Source organism: Typopeltis vanoorti, unplaced genomic scaffold (assembly GCF_054136105.1).
Source record: "Typopeltis vanoorti isolate ZY-2024b unplaced genomic scaffold, IOZ_Tvanoo_1.0 HiC_scaffold_764, whole genome shotgun sequence".
NCBI lineage: Eukaryota > Metazoa > Arthropoda > Arachnida > Uropygi > Thelyphonidae > Typopeltis > Typopeltis vanoorti.
Window position 1 is genome coordinate 49,224 of NW_028328200.1, and position 20,308 is coordinate 69,531.

General features: G+C 31.1%; 1 protein-coding gene across 1 annotated transcript in view; it reads right to left on the reverse strand.

Annotated features, from left to right (window-relative positions):
- Positions 1 to 13,632, reverse strand: part of LOC150092084 (glutamate receptor ionotropic, delta-1-like) — a 28,568-nt gene extending 14,936 nt beyond the window's left edge. The window contains exons 1-9 of the mRNA XM_090415322.1: positions 13,506 to 13,632; positions 12,122 to 12,220; positions 2,878 to 3,086; positions 2,272 to 2,433; positions 1,690 to 1,854; positions 1,392 to 1,495; positions 1,193 to 1,280; positions 949 to 1,107; positions 281 to 425 (exon numbers count right to left, since the gene is read on the reverse strand). Coding sequence (XP_090271448.1) covers positions 281 to 425; positions 949 to 1,107; positions 1,193 to 1,280; positions 1,392 to 1,495; positions 1,690 to 1,854; positions 2,272 to 2,433; positions 2,878 to 3,086; positions 12,122 to 12,220; positions 13,506 to 13,632 — 1,258 coding nt within the window. The remainder of the gene's footprint in view (positions 1 to 280; positions 426 to 948; positions 1,108 to 1,192; positions 1,281 to 1,391; positions 1,496 to 1,689; positions 1,855 to 2,271; positions 2,434 to 2,877; positions 3,087 to 12,121; positions 12,221 to 13,505) is intronic.
- Between the last annotated feature and the right edge of the window lie 6,676 nt (positions 13,633 to 20,308).

Consider the following 20,308-nt stretch of genomic DNA (forward strand, 5'->3'; position numbering starts at 1 on the left):
GTTAGAATCTACTATGAATATAATTACTTCTCAAAGTAGTCTTCGGGCTGTTATAAACAGAAAAATCTTGCCAAGAAGTCATATGTTTATTGAATTTGCAATATAAAATTCACAAAGATGTCGTAGACGAAATTCTAGAATTGTGATATTTGTGCTTCTATGCTTCTATAAGCATATTTTTAGCCCATTAAAATATTAATGAAGCATATCAGGTGTTTCATAATATCAAAGTAACTTGTATTAATTTGATTTTGGGATAAAATATTTGATAAATTCTTACCTTGCGAAACAAAACTTCCATATACAAGCCAAATAACGTTATAAAGCGAGAATTGTGGTCCACAATAAAGCACAGACGACAAACGGTATACAACGTAAATGAAGATAGAAATAAAAATGAAGCATATCCCAAGTGCCAACCACAACTGAAACATGAAATTAAAATTAATTATTTGTTTGCCAGATATTTAGTAAGCATTCGTTATAAATATATGAAATAATTTTTCATATATTTATTACGCTTTTATAATTTAAAACAAATACCAGTTTCACTTGTTATATCGTGATCATTATATTTTAAAATGCTCAGTAGAATACTTAGAAAATTAATTATTCTCCTAATATCCCTTGATTTCCCATAAAGCATAACCTAGCATCTTCGAAATAAACTACTAGCCAGTCTACATTCTCGTCATTGTTGGTGTGAGTCTCTAGATGGCGTAGCGATCAGAGACAACCACCGTCTCATGTACATAATTACAGATAGGCAAATCTGATCGCCAGGCATGAAATCACCACACACTTTGGGCTTTCAAGCCTAAAGTATGCTGAAGTTACGTTTTTAGTTTCGAGATTATCTAAGCTATCTAGACTGTATAAAATGCGGTTTAATTTTAAAATATTTCATCGATTAGATTTCATTTAAAATATGACAATAGAATATCTTACTTGCGCAGTAAAGGGCAAAAACATCCCTGTTGATTTCTCAACCTTTGTCGGAGCACGAGTTACAAACACCGTCTTGGTCATTGCATATGGAAAAATGGGATCATCAGCCAAAAGTCTTTGATAATTGTTAAAAAGCATCGTTGCTGTCAGATCAGCTTCCTATAAACCAATATAAATCTTGATGCAATTTTATTAATATTATTTAATTACTGTAAAAGCATATTTATAATTTTTAGTGCTTTACCTGTTCATAAACTAAGCCAACGAGCCCTGTGAATGTATCGTTAGCCATCAATCCGTACTCACCATCATTCGGTACACGAACTTTTACTCTGTTTAAACACAATTTTCTATTAGTATAATATTAAATAATTTATCCAACCATAAATTGAATGTTTTCCTCACAAAAAAGTACAGCAGATAGTACACAATTATTGTCTTACTTGAATTTCATTTTTTCTGAGAGCGTTTTTATAAAATGCGAATCGAAGCCATCCGACTGTATCCATTCATCCTTCTTGTTTTTTGTCAGAATGGAAAATTCATCCTTAAAAATAAATTTTAAATAATTATGAAATCTATCCATTAGAGAATTTAGCTGTCAATCAATCATTTTTAGAATATGGATATTATTTTAGTACTTAAGAGCTGCTATATAAAGTAATTATAAAAATAATATAAAATATTGTATTAATCATAAAAGAAATATATAAATATATAAGACTTATTAGTTTAACTTACTGAAAGAGCAGCAATTGTAACAGTCTGGCCCTTCAAATTTTGGCAATCTTGTTTACCATTTAAATATGTGAATCGATACTTTTTGGCTTCATTGTTTATTGTCAGTTTGGTTGAAGATCCAAAAAGATGTTTCTGGTAATGGTATACTTCATACTCTGCGAAGTTCTGAAAAATCAAATGAAATAAAAAAAGAAGTCCATCTTCCTCTACTTGTATCTTTTGTATAACTTGAAGTGTAAACTACAAACAATATGAAAACAATGCTAATAATATATGTATATACTCAGAATAATTATGCGATGTGAATTCGAAAGCTAAAACGTTGTCATAGCATTTTAGGAGAAATATTTTTGTGAGTAAATTGTATGAGACCTATTTAGTTCTAATTTTTGTCAGTAGATGGCAATGGTTACATTGCATATTTTCATTTTCTTCCGAAACAACAAACCATGTTTTTAAAACGAAGTCATTATTATTTATATTCTCCTTATAAAACAAAACGATCTGCAAAATTACAGCATACATTATTATTATCAATAATAATATACTGATGTTTTTTATAAATAAAGAAATTATACTTACGTGTTTTAAAGTAAAATTGTTACTGGAAGAAGGAATAATGAAACTTAAATCGGAAATCCCTTTAAGAGTAGAAGAGAATCTATGCAATACATAAGCCTTGTTTATTTGTTGGTCATCAACAAACACGAACCAGTAACTGGTAAACTTTGCTCTCATGTGAACCTGTAAGAAACATATTGGCCTAACCAATTTGTTGTTACAAAACCTGGAAAGAAATTAATAATTTATTATCTTGTCTATTAATTATTAATTTCTTTCTTGCCTTTAATTTACATGCAAGAATTTAATTTTAATATTCGCGATCCAAGTGACATTTCGACTTACCTATAGGTTGAATAATATAAATAAATTGAATTTATAATACATACCACATTTATGAATTAAAATTTCGATATAGATTCATATTAATCGTATGGACGATGATTTTCATGATGATATATCGTTCTGTGATCTCTTTATTGTTGGAAACAGGAAAGAAAGCACTTAATAGATCAGTTCTTGAAAAAACTGTCATTATTTGTCAAATTATTCTGTTAATTTCCTACTGTTTTAAGAATTCCAAAAACAAAAACTTTGCGATATTTCATAGAAAAATAGATACATTACCTTTCGAATATTAGTCAGGGCCTGACTAACAGAGTCACAACTGTAAATAATAATGTATTTTAGTTCCGCTTGAGCAGCTGGTTTTAGAGTGAAAGGATCGTTTAAACTGTTTATGTATTCAATTCCCTTCCAATCCTTGAAAATTCTCAAAGAAATTCCGTTTTCAAAGAGTGTTTGTGTTCCAAATTCTTGATATTTCAGTAGAAAATCTATAACGACAAAAATAAAACGATTATTCCTACTTAAAGAAATAAGAAAGAATAAAAAAGGTTCGTAATTACGAAAGAGTTCCAAATACAAAGAAATCGTGTAAATGTATTCAATGTTAATTAAAAGAAATAGGTATAATGGATGCTGTATAGTATAGCACTAGGTAACAGGTATTTTAATTAAAGCCCTTGAGAGAACACAATCAGGTCCTCATGCATATCATTCTCATGATAACATGAGGAACTGTAAGAAGGAAATTTTTTCTTCTTAATTTCCATTAAGAAGGAAAAAGACAATGCGTCCCAAAATGTCATGAACGTAGTAATGCTTTTAGTTCAAAAATGCAATCATGGAATACTCTACCTTCAACCAGTCTGATTTCTTTTTTCTTTCCTTTTTAAAGGTCATTTCAGTACCTGAGGTGGATTAAGAATAATACGGCAGCCCTACTTGATCAACTACATGACACTTTTTTTTCAGGTGTTGAAAAAGCAGAATCCTAGTTTCATACCGGGAAGTGAAAATCGTTTGTCATAGGAAGATATTCACAAATAGCTATGTCACGACGTGATTTGAACCCACAGAGAAACTACTCGATCGAATACACAAGAAGGCGCAGTGGTATGAGGGGATGCCAAGCACGCTTTTGTTATGCTACTATTTCTTGAGTTCTAAAGTAGTTTTTTACTTGTGGATTAGTATTCAGAGTATGCCAATGAGATATATTCATCCAGCCGAAAATGTTGATATAGAAATTGTATCTGTGAAGTCATATATAAAATATAAATTGTTAAAACATGAAGCAAGCGACAATTAATCAACAATAGGAGAAAAAAGGAAGTCGCTATTTTATCAGCCATACTAGGATCATGAAAGCTAGAAGGATCATGAAGGCTGCATATGCGAGGAAGACCTAACGAGGAAAGAAAATAACATAATGCAGGAAGTGCCTGAGAATTCATTTTCTAATTTTGAATGCATCGTAAGCTACGTGGCAACGCAAATCGAATGCGAAGCCTAACGAGTGGATGTGCTTATAAAGAGCAGGAGCACCTGGTAAACAGTCAATGTAGCACAAGGAGTATTATAACGCAAATGCAGGTGAGCCAGGTTTGAATCCAGTACTTGAAAATTGGCTACAAATCTTAAAAGACTACTTAGTCACATTTGTTCATAAACAATTTGAACGACAGGCAGCACACATTACAAATAAATAAATAAATAAGCAATAATAATAATAATAATAATGAATATGAGGAGTTATCAAGTTTCCTAATGATTCGGTAGAGGTATGTACTACTGACCTACAGAGAAATTAAAAACAGAGTAAAAGTGCTTACGTAAAGAAGACAGCATAACGTAATTAAAGAGACAGTGTACTGCAAGAACTAAATTCTATAAAATGTAGTGCGAACTTCTAAGTCATCAGCATAATAAACATGCTCTTCTCATAGACATTCTCCAGAAATGGCATGAACTAAATATTTAAGAAACGCCGAAGTAGAATTAAGCCACAAAATCGGTATTCCTATTGAACTAATGCGCTTTCAATCCGTTCATCGAGTAACTCAAATAAACGAAAAGAGAAGCTTTGCTCTAACTACCTACTGTTGTAGTGCGACTCATAAACAATCCTACAAGAGATTCTCATAAAAGAAGGATAAAAACGAAATATAATCAAGGATCTGAAGGCAACCTACAACCATGTCCCAATCTTCATGTCGGAATATTCAGTATCATATTACCAGAAACTATTCTACCACACAAAAACAGAAACAAGCTGCTAGTTTTGATGAGCCAGAGAATGCAAAAATTCTCTTTAAAACAAAATAAGCAAAGCCCATCCAAATAGAATCCTTAGATCTAAATAGGTTACTACATTAAAAGAAACTAATGATTCTAAAAGAAGGGAACAAAGATATCAATCCACATGAACGGAAACCACTAAGCAGATCTAATTACCACAGAATACGACCCTTCCATATTCTAAACTTGATAACAGAATGGAAACAAGTGACTAACCCCAAAAAAGGACATCAGTAGTATTCGAAATTACTGGCTTTCCCTCTAAGCTTATCTGAAGGAAGATATAAACAACATAACTATTTTAGTATTAATAGAAGTATACACAACAAAAGAAGAAGCAACCAGTTAAGTGCCAACCTTTGAACAATAAACGCACTATCCAGGAGCTGGAATAATAATATTTAGCCAGTAAAAATGTCGAAGTAAAAGAAATAAACTATAAATTAAAATATGCTCAGAACATATGCATCGAAGTAAACAATACCACAGAATATGATGTTAAATGCTGTTAAAGACCACTCAAGATAAACACCATAAATATTCTTGATGAATTAAATGGATGGCTTTCTACCAAAGAAGACTCCTCAGAATACTTGAGAATAATAATGATATAAACATAAACATTATGAATCCAAATAACAGCAACACATCGCAATACCTAGACCCGCTATTAGCATATAATTCAACCCGTCCATCATATACAAGAGAAAAGAAGACTTTAAAAAACGCACTGAGGCTACAAAACAGCATAAATCGTCATAAACGAAAATGTTGTAGTGATGAAATCGGACAAACGGACTGTATAGATATATCATCATCATACTCTACAGACACTATTTATATACTAATCTTAAACTTAGATTTAATAAAATACATAACAAATCAATGACAAAAATAAAGATAAGTGTTAACAGCAGACAGAATCCATGATTCTGTCTGCTGTTAAAAAAATGAATCAACTACAACTCAGACGATATGTAGGAAACCTGGTTCTTGATCAATTGAAATGCTAGTCGATACACACAAACACACCGCCTATCAAACGATAAAACTCAGCCATGCTTGCGAGTCGATATCCCTCAAGCAGTTGAGGGATATCGACTTTAATTAGCACTTTGTGAAACTCTGTCGAAAACCTGCAGGAAATATTCTTCCCTCACATAAAGAAATATTCTCCCCTACGACCACGGGAAATCCAGTTCATAACAATAACAACAGAAGAACTGTCACATGCAATTTATCAAATTAATCCCCAGGTATACCGGACTGAGACCAAAAAATATCAAAAGAAACTCAACTGTCCTAGGTCCTGTTATACTAAACTGCTAAACAAAATCTTCGAAACGTGTATTAATCGTTTATGTATTAATCACTCCCATATACATAGACATGGAAAAAGAATCATTGTAAACAACCACAGATCCATAGCCATAATCAATCGAATTATGGAGGGCGTTGTGCATTCAAACTCCATGTACGTTGAAAAATTCCACACCATTCATAAAATGCTGCATGGTTTTCAAGAAGATATCACAAACCTAATAAACGCTGCGTTAATAAAAAACAGAATAATATTGGTTGTTTTTATTAACCCAACAAAAATGTTCGACACATAACACACAGACACAATAATGGACAAACTAATACGTATAGGAATCCGAAGACGGCTACTCCTGTGGTTCAACATACATGAAAAACTGAATGCAGATCACACGTATAGGCTTAGCGCACTACAAAGCGTTACCAGTAACTAGTAAAATACAACAACAAGCCGTTCTTTTCTCCGATGCTATTTAAAATATATAAGCAGGGCATTAAACAACGTCTCCTGAAAAGTAATATCTTTCAATATGCAGTCCAGGCGGCCATAGTGCCCATTCACAGTGACTGAAAATCCTACACAAATATGCAACAAATTAGACTGGTCAACAGCTGGCTAACTGAAAACGGCATGCATATAAACTCTGAAAAAATGAAAGCTAAATAAACTATTAGACCCTGCGATCCAAAACATAGAAACTAAGTATCCCACTATCTGATATCAACCCCCCCCCCTCTGTAACACTGATCCTATTAAAAAACACCAAAACAATCACACAGTTGAAAACAGCCTACTACCTCAAACTTCACTTCGATACTGATCTAAGTTCGAATAGCTATATAAACACACTCCGGATAATAGCAAATAAATTATACCGAATAAACGACAGTGCTGCCGCATACGAAAAATTTTTAATCTATAGTATGCCATGTGAAACATCTGAAATGCATTTTCGTTTCATGAACATGCACATTCTACGCAGATTGCAAACTTCACAAATTAAAGCCCTTGCAAAATAAAATGGTGAAACAGATAATATGGGAACAAATAGAAATTCCACACTCTTCTGCATGCAACCGAATCAGAACAAGCAATATTTAACGTAAAGGCACTTATGCCATTAAACAATTTTTAACTTGGATATATTATGTATTCAAGATACCAAGTAATTTTATATAAACTTAGTTTTAATCCTATTTCTCAAGTAAGCAAACAGACAAGAAAGTCAAGTTTGCTCCTGCAAGTAGTGCAAGTAAAAGGCAACTCATGGTAGTGCCACTTGCAGGAGCAAACTGACTTTCCTGTTTGTTTACTTACTTTGGAAATAGGATTAAAACCACGTTTATATAAAATTACTTGGTATCTTGAATACAAAACTACAGATTCTTGTGGACTAAGGATTCACAGATATTTATGTGACAGAATGAAAACACTGGAGTTTATACAATTGCAATGGCATCCGACCTACACAGCCTACCATTATAAAATATTAACTCTCCACATCCTTAAGAACAAGATTTAAAATCACCCTAAAAACTTTATAATGGGAATCTCAAAAACAGGCGAACGTATCCAGTCAGAAAATATAAACTTCAAGTTCTTTGACTCTTTGAATAAATAGATTGACAATATTTCCACCAATACCGACTTCACTATCGTACACATAAGAAATATAAAAACACTGGCTTACATTGATAACACTGCTCAACTACACCTTGACCAACATAGATGCGCTAATACTGATAGAAGTTGCAATAAACCACACAGACATTTACGCATACAACACTAATCACTACCAAACCTACAACGTATGTAGACCAAACAAAAGAGGAGGTGGCACCGTGGCATTTATCAAAGTAAAATACAGTCTGACCGAAAAACCTCCTAATTTCGAACATGCGGAAACACTAATTTTGGAAATCACAAATAGCGATAAAAATAGCATCAAATAGATAATAAACATAATATATAGAACCAAAGACAATAATCCATTCAGCTTTCTGCATGAATTAGAATCATGGCTAAGCGGTATTGAACCCTGTATAACACATAGCCTCATTCTAATAACAGACATTAACATACATACTCTTGACCACGCTTCTTCAACCACTAACACATACCTTGATATATCAGTACAACATAAACCCTACCATAAACTCCCCGTTATGGTAGGTCCCCTAATGTTCACAGAAATATACAAAAAAGCAACAAAGCCTACCCAAACGAGGCGACAAACAGACAATAATCCATGGATGAATAGTGACATTCTAAATAGTATTACTGTAAAGAAACATCTATGGAAAAGACTGAAAAAGTTACCAGTAACACTCAACTACAAAGATTATATAAAAGCACAAGAAATCAACTAACAACAAAAATTCGTAGGATAAAAAGACACTACTATTTCCAAAAATTTACATAATATAAACGCAATATGAAGCACACATGAGCTACATTCAATGAATTACTCACTCGAAAAAAAAGAAGAAAAATTCAGCACAAGATTTTTTACAAAAAAGCTGCGGGCAGGATATAAACCAAGAGGAACTAGTAGGTTCATTCAACTATCCTTTCACAAACAATATCACGCAACTAGAAAAACATAATCTACCAACGATAAACAAAAAATTGTCAACGCAAAGCGAATAGCAAACTATATATTTTCCACCTCTAACAAAACAGGAACCGTAGGAAGCACTCTTACAGCTAAAACCAAAGACGACTCCAGGACCAGACAGAATAAGACTCATAGACCTTTTAACACACTTTGAATAAATAAATCCAGTGCTTTTGAGATTCATGAACATAATTTCCACAACAACTAAAAACTGCGATAATTACGCCAATTTACAAACAACGTAAAAGATTGATACACAGAATTACAGACCAATAGTTAACCTACCTGTCATTTCAAAAATTCAAAAAAAACAAACACCAGACTACAGAACTATTTACAGAATTACAACATTATCTCACAAAACCAATACGACTTTCAGAAAAAAAAAGAACCATCACTTTATTAGAAGACATCTCCAACGCCATAAACAAAGCACTCGATAGAAACAAATACGTTATCCTTATACTACTTAACTTATCTAAAGCTTTTGATACACTTGAACATGACATACTACTGACTAAACAACACTCAATCGGGATAAGAGGAACACTGCATACCTGGTACTGGAACTATCTCTCAAAACAACAGAAGTAACAAAAATAGGCTCATGTTACAGCCGGGGTATACAATTAAAACACGGTGTCCCACAAGGCGCATATTATCACCTACTCTATTTAACATATAAATTAACGATGTTCATAACCTGCCCACACGAAGTCAAATATTTCAGTATGCAGATGACACCGCGCTACTAGCAGTTCACACAGACATCAACATGCCTCTCGCCAAAGCACAACAAGACCTAAATGAAATCACAACATACTTCTAATAAACCTCATTTGTAATTAACCAAGACACAGATGTTAATACATAATCCGGGAATCACGCGCTCTGCACCGCTATCGCTACACTGTCACACATAACACTGCATTAACAACAAAAATATCTTCCAATGTCCCGAAATCAAACCCGTAACACATGCAAAATACCTTGACCTTTACATAGATTGCCACCGTAAATAGACAAAACTAGATTCCATACATACTAAACTCCGCATCATCGCAGTAAAACTGTTCCAAAAAAAAAAAAACATGATTCCATCTAACATGAAAAAACTCCTATCACGATATCTTTGACTCTCTATTCAGGTACGATATAATAGTCTAAGCAAACACATCAAACAGCCACGTAACAAAATTAAAAATATTACATAGGAATATTGTGTCAACAGTGATTTGGAGACCCTATACACAACAGCTAATATCCAAACCACTTATGGCGATACACAGAATTCTGAGCATTAAAAATATAAAACACGGCATAATGTTACTAAGGAATTACTTCAATATGATCTATCATAACAACAGAGACACATATCGCATAACAACTAACAACAACTCTTTACATCCCTAGACACTTCAACAATTCATACTGTTCTTTTGTGAGATCACATCTGATACCCATGCTACTCAACAATCTATCAAGAAGATTTAAAACACATAGAGAACTACAGAGCATTAAAATGCGAACTCTGGAAACTATACCAACACATTTAATATAGCATTAGCACTTATATACACATCACAAATCACCAGCATTCAACGCCTACATTCCCTCCACAAACAGTGTCGAACAACATAAATAATAAACGCTAATCCTACTCCCTTCATAAAAGCTAGCCCTAGCTTCGATGTAAGTGGGATTAGTCTGCCTCGTACAACTAATCCTCATGATCATAGACTGCAAATTATTGTAATGTATATGTCAATACCGTGTACAATAATAAATGATGATACTGATATGAAAAAAATATAAATAAAAAAATATTACAAAGAAATAAGGTACTTTAAACTGCATAGAGAATTTTGTACAGAGCAGAATATATAATGTTTTAATTGTACATATGTAAATACTATGTATGATGATAATAGAAAAATTTATTATTATTAAAAATATTATATAGAGATTATTAAATCTCTCTCTCTCTCTCTCTCTCTCTCTCTCTCTCTCTCTCTCTCTATATATATATATATATATATATATATATATATATAGTGTAAAATGCAAAAATATAAAATCTGTAATAATCATCATTGTTAATATTATAATAATATACGTTATAAAGAATTATTATTATTATTATTATTATTATTATTATTATTATTATTATTAAATATGTAAACAAATGTATGTAATGTAAGTATCATATGTAAACAAATATATGTAATGTAAGTATCATATGTAAACAAATGTATGTAATGTAAGTATCATATGTAAACAATTATATGTAATGTAAGTATCATATGTAAACAAATGTAAGTAATGTATCATATGTAAACAAATGTATGTAATATAAGTATCATATGTAAACAAATGTAAGTAATGTATCATATGTAATTAAATGTATGTAATGTATGTAATAACTGTAACAAAAGTATGCAATATAGAGTGATTATATCCATTGATATTGTATATAGAGAGTGTAAAATTGCAAAGAAACATCTGTAATAACCATCATTATGAATATTATAATAATATGTGTTGTAAACAGTTATTGTTATTATTATTATTTAAAAAAAAAACTTTATGTACGAGAAAGTATTGTTATGCACAATTGTCTTCATATAATGTATGTAATTTATCTGAGAAATAATTAAAAAAAATTTTTTTTAAATAATACATAAAGCAATTATTTAAAAATATTATGTATATCCAAGTATCTGTTATGCACAATTGCATTCATGTAATGTATTATAAATATTATATATATATAAATTATTATTATTATTATTATTATTATTATTATTATTATTATTATTATTATTATTGTTGTTGTTGTTGTTGTTGTTGTTAAAACTTACGGTTTACAGTTACAACTTAAAGTTTTATAATTTATATAGTTTACTTCAGATCATTGACCCTACAGGCATTTGTAACACCTAATGACTCATCTTAACTCATTGGCTGAGTGGTTAGCCTATTAGGTTACCAAGAAAAAGGCTGGCAGTAGGAATCCCACCGTGTGCATGGATATTGATTGCATTTAGGTGGGAGATAAATTTCATCGCCTGGTGTGAGATTAGATGCCTAAGGAGGCTTGAAAAAATTCCATATTTGTTCTCTAGAGTAGAGTTTCCGGACTATATAAAAAATAAGTTAAAATTGAATTATATATACAAGATATAAAACAATAAATGTACGAATAATTGTTCTTTGGATATTCTTTTGTGATATTGTGTTCCATATTTACTTCGAATTAAAAAAATAATTTGGAGTGAAGTTAAATTTACCTGGATCTGATGAGTAAAGGTACAAGAAGTAGTTCTGGAAATTCTTATCATGAAAGCGGATCTCTTTGATTAGTCTTCCTATTGCAGAATATTTCCAGTCTAATAAATAAATAAATAAATGAGAAGAAGCAAACAAAATATTTTGCGTGTTGCATATAATAATCTAACTGAATGAGAAGTTTTTTTTTAAACAAAAAAAAAAATACCTCCTTATCCTATGGTATAGTATACAGGAAGTCTGGTTTAATTGTCAATAAATATAAGACCACAATGAAACCTAATATAGGCTTACCAATTGGACTTCATTACGATAAGTCAATTCTGGCAATTATGTGTTGTTTAAATCAGACCGTTTTTTTTATATTTTGGCCAGTTTCTTGACAAAAATGAATTTAATTATTTAGTATTAACTCCTATCAACTAAAGCAATTATCCAAATGTATTTGGTTGATCTATGTCAGGCTGTTCAAAGCACTGCCAGCGAGCCGGATGAGGCCCGTGGTGCGATTTTGTGCGGCCAGCCTGTGGATTTTGATTTTCACGAGCAAAAAAATAAAATAACAGTTTGAATCGAATGCGTATTAGATATTTTAATTCTATCACTAATCGATAATCTCGATGTTGGTAATTTTATTTGGTGGTTTTACATCACTATATACCCACGTTATATTCAAATATTAGATGTGTCAAAGAAGCTTTCTTACACTGCACTCACGGGGAACGTGAGTGCACAATTAGTGCTGTTCATTTGTTCAGATATCGAGGATGTGTCGCTTGTGTCACCAAATTATTAGATACGCATTGTGATGCGGCCCTCGAATAATTTTTTTCTTAATGCAACCCTTGGATTACCTAAAGTTGGACAACTCTGATCTGTGTATTACGCGTTGACCGAGTAGGTTGGTCGATTCTTTTTCTATAAGCCTCTATCTCTGAGAATTATGAACTCGGATTAAAGTTTACTTAATGTGTGTATATACTGAATAACATCTAGTGTAATTCATAATTTAACACGTTCATTGCCAAGCTGAAAATTGGAATTTCGTGTGGTAGCCAAATTTTTTTTATTTAGTTAGCGACGTCCACGCGATAACGCGTGGTCGGCCGAAGGGTGAGAACTCGTAACGCGCGATATCGCGTGATTGTCAATGAACGTGATAATAGTATTATTTTTATCTTTTTAGTTTCACAATAATATATGCATAATTAAGTAGTAAGACTTTTATAATTACAATCAAGCTGTAAAAGAAATTTTTATAAAAACGGTAATAAAATCGAATTACATTTTCTCCTCATAAGTTTCTACAAAATATTTCAATTTCCATTTACGTTTCTTTAATATGATGTATCTTAAAAAAATAAATGAATCAAGAATAAAGCTTACCTATATTCGGTGATGCTTGACAGAAAATTGGTAGAAATGATAGTAACATTATTAGATCAAACAGAGAAGACATCGTAATTTTATATGCTGAACTATCTCCATTATTTCGTGGTAGCTGCAAGCCCATATTTAGCTCAGGTCAGGTAAGTCGCCTTGACTACTTTAATACAAACATTCCTGTGATGAATCCTATTCTATTTCGCATTGATGTCAGTTCACGAGAACCAATGATTTATTTTTCGTGATCACTTAAAAGCAAATAAAAAAAATAACTTTATAATGAGAGGTCACTATAAGAGAATAAAGACGTCATCCATAATTCATACTTGCTATCTCACGCAATTTATTTACCATAGGAAATGACAAGTGAAAAAAAAAAAAAAAAATATATATATATATATATATATATCGTTTTCAAGGATATATTGAGAAAAATATATGAACAATACACACGTACTGCTTACTTATAATTTATTCTTTGCCATCTTCACATCTATAGAACCTAAAGAGGTCAAAGAATGAATAAATACATACATTACAATACAGTATATTGAAAAAAATAAACACTGTCCTGTGAATAATTGCTCGTGCTGACGCAACACGAGTATAATAAATATTCATGAAAGTTCGTTCTTTGCTTCTGAGCAACAATTACTAGTAAACGTTTGTAACAACAATCAATATTGTGTTAAACAGATTGGAATGAAACCAACGGATGAGCGAGAGAGAGACTGATTGATTTAAATAGCTCAATAATTGACTAAATAATAAAGTAATAAACGAAATAACTAGCAAACAGACAAGTAAATTAAATAAATAGCAAAGGTAAAAATAAATAAATAGCCGAGTAAATAAAAAAATACATTGAATAAATAATAGAATAAATTTAAGAAATCAGTTAAGTAAAAACATCACTAAAAGTGGCAGATGAATTTCTAAAATGTTCTACTGCAATAAGTATCATTTTATTACTCGCTTGCAGATCTTCAGAAAGGGGTGGATTGCATCTTATATAGGTTCGATATGTTAATGAAATTGATGAAAATTTCCTAAGCCTCGTATAATGCATAAACACTCTGAATTAAGATTTAGTCATAGAGTTTGCGATCGGTCATAGAGTTTGCGATCAAATTCTTTTGCAACCTGAGTATATTTCAATTCGATAAATGAAGCAAAATTTCCGCATTTATGAATAAAATATCAACACCCATCCTAACTATACCAGTCAGAGAAAAATTACTTTAATTAATTTTTGACGTCCTGAAAACTCATCTCACTCCTTCTCTGTCTTTATTTTAACTTGTTATTATATCGAAAGTCAATCTAGTGCATTATTAAACGATTTGAGTTATTTGTTAAATGATTTTAATTATTTTGCAATCGCAGAGTGTTCGATCAAGATATGAGAGTTGCATTCTGAATTGCCCAATGGAGTTAGTCAATTGTTTATGGTTTCTGGGAAAAGTTAAAATAAAATATTTATCCAGTTCCTGATTCGTGTGGTACTTGAGAAATCGCTTTATTGATCTAGTTATAGTTTTGCAACATCTGCGAATTTTGATTCGCCTTTATCATTGCTAAATCTTACTTGTATTAATACAGCAGTCTGAAAATGTTTATGATCGCTTCATTTAGCATATTTAACGAATGATATTTTTATGAATCTTTGAAAGGAAAATACAAATGTTTATTTTTCTGTATTAGTTTATTTTTGGGCCTCATAGCATTTTTTTTTATCCTAGCGTAATGTTTTATAACTTCTTTTCGTGATTTATATTTTCATCATTTGGTATTTATCGTTTTACGACAAATTCTTCTGGTAGTATCATGTGGTTATTAAAGTACCACCACATGGTTGATATACTTATAACGGATCAGAGTTCTATTTAGCCTCCGCCTTGGCAAATTCATTTTCCTAGGAGTAAAATAAATCGAAGTAAATTTATTATGTATAAAAAGGCAATGCTAAATTTCTTAATTTCTAACTTCTAAATTACTAAAATTCTAAACTTAATATTTCCTAAACATGTGGATTTTATATCCCCTTAATTTAAAATATTAATATTTCCTGTTATAGACACCTGTGAAATTTATTTGTTAGAAGAGAACGGATTTGAAATTACCAAACTTTTTGTCAAATAAATAACTCAGATAAACTCCACATATCTTTGCACTGATTACAAAAACGAAAATATACTCTTTCTGTATATCTATCTATCAAATATACGTGGGCAGCAAGAGGATGGAAATCAATATTAGATTATTTTATATTAAATGAAAATACATCATTTAATCACAGAGGATATGAAATAAGCAGTGACCACTTCCTTGTTAAAATAAAATTAAGATTACCACCTAAATGGCTACAAGTAACAAGAACAGAAAGAAAATTTGAAACATTTGTTTATAAAACTAGACTATTGAATGACACAAATGTACAATGGCTATATGAACAAAAAATTAACCAATATATAGATAAAATAAAACAAAATGAAGAATAGAAATAGAATGGGTTGATATAAAAACGATATTAAATGCAGCAGTAAATGAAAGCTTTGGAAAGACCAAAAAATTCAATAAAAGGAAAAAAAACAGAAGGTCTGGGATGATACAATCAAAGAAATAATCAAAAAGAAAAACGAATCCTATCACACATGGTTCAGCAGTAAAATATTAAAAGATGAAATAGAATATAAAAAAATAAGAGCCATAGCTAAAAGAGAAGTCAGAAAAAGACATAGAGAATCATTGAAACAAATTTGTTTCTAATTTAGAACATGATTTATATAAAATAAGACCCAATGTATATAAGATTTTGAAACACTTAAATGCAGATATCAAAGAAAACATAAAATTAAACACCGAATTGAAATTAGAAGAATTTCTAAATTACTACACAGAATTGTGGATAGACAAATATTTAAAAAAAAGACAACTTGCAAACAATTAACGAAAATGAAAAGGAAATAACTAAAGAAGAATTAGAAATCAGCCTGAAAGAAACAAGAAACGGAAAATCACCTGGAGAAGATAAGCTAGGCTCAGAACTATATAAATACGCAGGAACAAGATTCAAAGAAAGACTCTTATTATTTTTAAATAAAATTTATTCAACTGGTATCCCCCCAATAGAATGGAAAAAAGCAATTGTGATTCCTATCTTTAAAAAAGGTAATAGAGGTTACCCTAAAAACTATAGAGGTATCAGTATGCTAAATTCCTTTTACAAAATATATAGCAGAATCTTAAATAGCAAACTAATGAAATATTCCGAAAACTTAATTTTAGAAGTACAGAATGGATTTAGAAAAGGAGGATCATGTATAGACACGGCGTTTTGCCTAAAATTAATAATAGAGAAAAGAAGAGAATACAATTTAGAAACACATATTGCATTTATTGACTATGAAAAAGCATTTAACAAAGTTAAAAGAAACATATTACTTAACATATTAAAAGAAAGACAAATACCAAATAATATTCTGAAAGCTATCAGTATATACACACATATATATAAAAATAATCAAATATAAATAAGATTAAATTTGAGCTATCGTATATGAGAGAGATAAGCCAAGGAGGTCCGATGGGGATATCCCCTCTCAGCAACTCTTTTTAATATCTACTTAAATGAAATAATAATAAAATGGAATACAAATTTACATCCATGTATTAAACTTTCTCCTACACTGAACTTAAACCCTCTCCTTTTTGCCGACGACCAAATAATAATTAAAAATTCTGAAGATAACTTACAGAAAGCTATTTTAGATCTAAATGAGATATCCAAAGATTGTGGTATGATAATATCAACAGAAAAAGCAAAAACTATGGCCTTTAAAAGAAAAAATTCAGCAAGAACTAAAATAGCAATAGATAACAAGATCTTAGAACAGGTGAATTCATTTAACTACCTAGGATGTATGATCACATATGAAAATGAAAAAGATATAAATGTAAAAATTGCAAAATATTTAAAAATAACAGGTCTAATCAACTCTATATTTAAACCAAACCTAGTTCAAAAACAAACCAGACTAAAATATACAATACATTAGCCCTACCAGTCCTATTGTATGGAAGCGAATTCTGGACAATAAAACAAAATGACAAACAAAGATTGATAACAGCAGAAATGAAGTTTATGAGAAAACCTGCAAAGTATACCATATTTGATCACAAAAGAAACGAAGAAATTATGAAAGAATTAAACCAAGAACCAGTAATAGAAAAAATTAAAAAATATAAACATAAATGGATGGAACATGTTCAAAGAATGAAAACAGAAAGATTACCAAATCAAGCCTTAAAGTACAAGCCATTAGAAAAAAGAAAACCAGAACGTCCTTTTAAACGATTCAACGATGACTTCTGAGGCCGGAACAGGCCATGATAGGCCTAAATCCTTGACACGCATGATGACGATGATGATGATGATGTATATCTATCGATCTATGTTAATTGATGCATCATATCCTCTTTGACTTTACGTAAATTAAAATTAGAAAATGAAAGTCAGCATGGTCGGTGTATACTGAAGGCAGTTGCATATTAATTGTGTACTAAACATGTCAATAATAAAGTGGTCAATCCCACAAATCAGTACAGAAACAGAAAATGGTCTGTCCTTTTGCGAAACTCCAGATATGTAGGTCAATAAAGGCACATGTATTGCTTCATTTCGTTTTAAAACGTATCAGAAACTGGCTAAATAGATCTCATCAAATATATTTGCTATTCCTTTAGTTTAACACTGCATTAGAATGTGAGTAACCTTTATAAGAAATTTTAAACTGATGGAACGTTTATCCTGATACGGATGTAGATGAGCTTTTTTTCTCCCCTTTTGAACAGGACCCAGTGAGAAATGCAGGACGTTAAGAGATATACTCTAGCCTTATATTGCATTTTAGTTGCTTCGGCTGTTCATTCCAGTGAAAACAGGCCCCCAATATATTCAAATAGCATTGAACTCCTGAAATTGTTTACTGCCTAATGAATGACAGCCTAAATTTCGGTTACACTCAAAAAATTAATAAATAAATAAAAATAATATAAAATAAATAATAAAATAAAAATTAAATTAAATTAAGATAAAGATCCTCGGCAATGAGGTTTTGTTACACATATACTTTATGAAATGTAAACTATGGATTTGGTTTTATTGAAAGTATTTATAATACGAAAGCTATACACAAAAATTTTAATAATAATGTAAAGGCCCCGTAAGGACTATTATAAAACTTGCACTGTGTACTTGTAATTTTTAATTATAAGGATTAGCATATTATTTGAGATTGGTTGAATATAACAATCGGAAACAGTACGAGTTTACCAAAATCCTCAAGTATTTCGATATATTATTAAGAGAGTTGATAATACATTCATTTATATGTAACGCCGAATATTAAGTTATATAAAAATATGGAGCAGAATGATATTTTTTAGGAATGTTGGGTTTAATAATTGACCATTCTCAGTGTATGAGCTACTGGTAGAAGTAGATGTGAACGAGTATAGCATTTTTTTTTCTTTGATTAATTGCAAAACCCACCGACTATTAGATACGATGGCATGTTAGAAAATCAATGGAAAATGGTCTACACAACACGCATTTCTATTTCAGAGGAAAAGTCCAATAATAAACAAGCAATAATGTAAAGTTAATGAATCAACTATGCTCTTGAAAATAGCAGATAATTTTCCTTCTGTGCGTGTTTCACCTTTACAGATCAAAAACACTGATCACCATAACAACGAGATTTCATAAGATGAGTTTTAATTTTTGAATTATTTGTTATGCTATCTCACATGATTAGCTTATGCGGATTTATTTGACTGTTATGTAGATTATTTTCATTGTCATATAATCTAGCTGAAAGTAATGAAACAAAATTCGTACTAAATAATGTATTCAGTTAATCATCTGATACATTGCGGTCGCCTTCAAAGTAATTGATCTCACAAGACACGTTCTCACTTCCAACGTTCCTTCCATGCGGATAACAAGATTGGAAGTTCTCTTCTGTTATCTCGAATATGGCACATGTCACTGCTATTTGGATGTGTTCTACAGTCTCAAAGCGGGTACTTTTCATGTTGTACTTGAGCTTGGGGTAAAAAGAAAAAGTCAACCGGAGACAAGCCGGGAGAGTACCTGGTTGATCGAATACTGGAATGCATTTTTTGGCAAATTAGTCGAGAACTGACAGCGAAAAATGAGAAGGCGCATTGTTGTGATGTGATGCAAATTTGCGCTGGACCGTTCACAATTTTTCTCTGCTGTTCTTACCCATAGTGAGGTGCACAGTACGTTTGTTACTTTTCTTACTTGCATTTGTATGTTTCTGTTTTACATGTTTATTTCTGGGAACTAAGAGACTGTTTCAGAGAAGAAAAAAAAACATTAAAAACAATCTTAAAGTGTGTCCATATTCCGCATGCAAATGTACAATTTACAAGCATTACAGATTAAAGGAGAGTTTGCTATGTATTTAGTAAAGCAGCTCGTGTTGTCATAAAAATTCTAGTCTCTGACCATTATATGATTGTGTTCTAAGTTATGCAATAGAGAAGGATCGAATAGATTTGGATCAGTAATACTTAAGCACGTTACTACTGACAGTCGAAAAAAATGCAATGAAATTGTATTGAAAAATAAAGGAAAGATAAGGTTTGCTAATGAAAGTATATTTTTACTTCAAAAAAAGAGAATCTGTTCTTCAGGGCACTAAAAAAGCTATTTTAATAATGCGAATATGCCTACAATATTTGATACCTAGCAAACCCTCCTTTAAACTGTA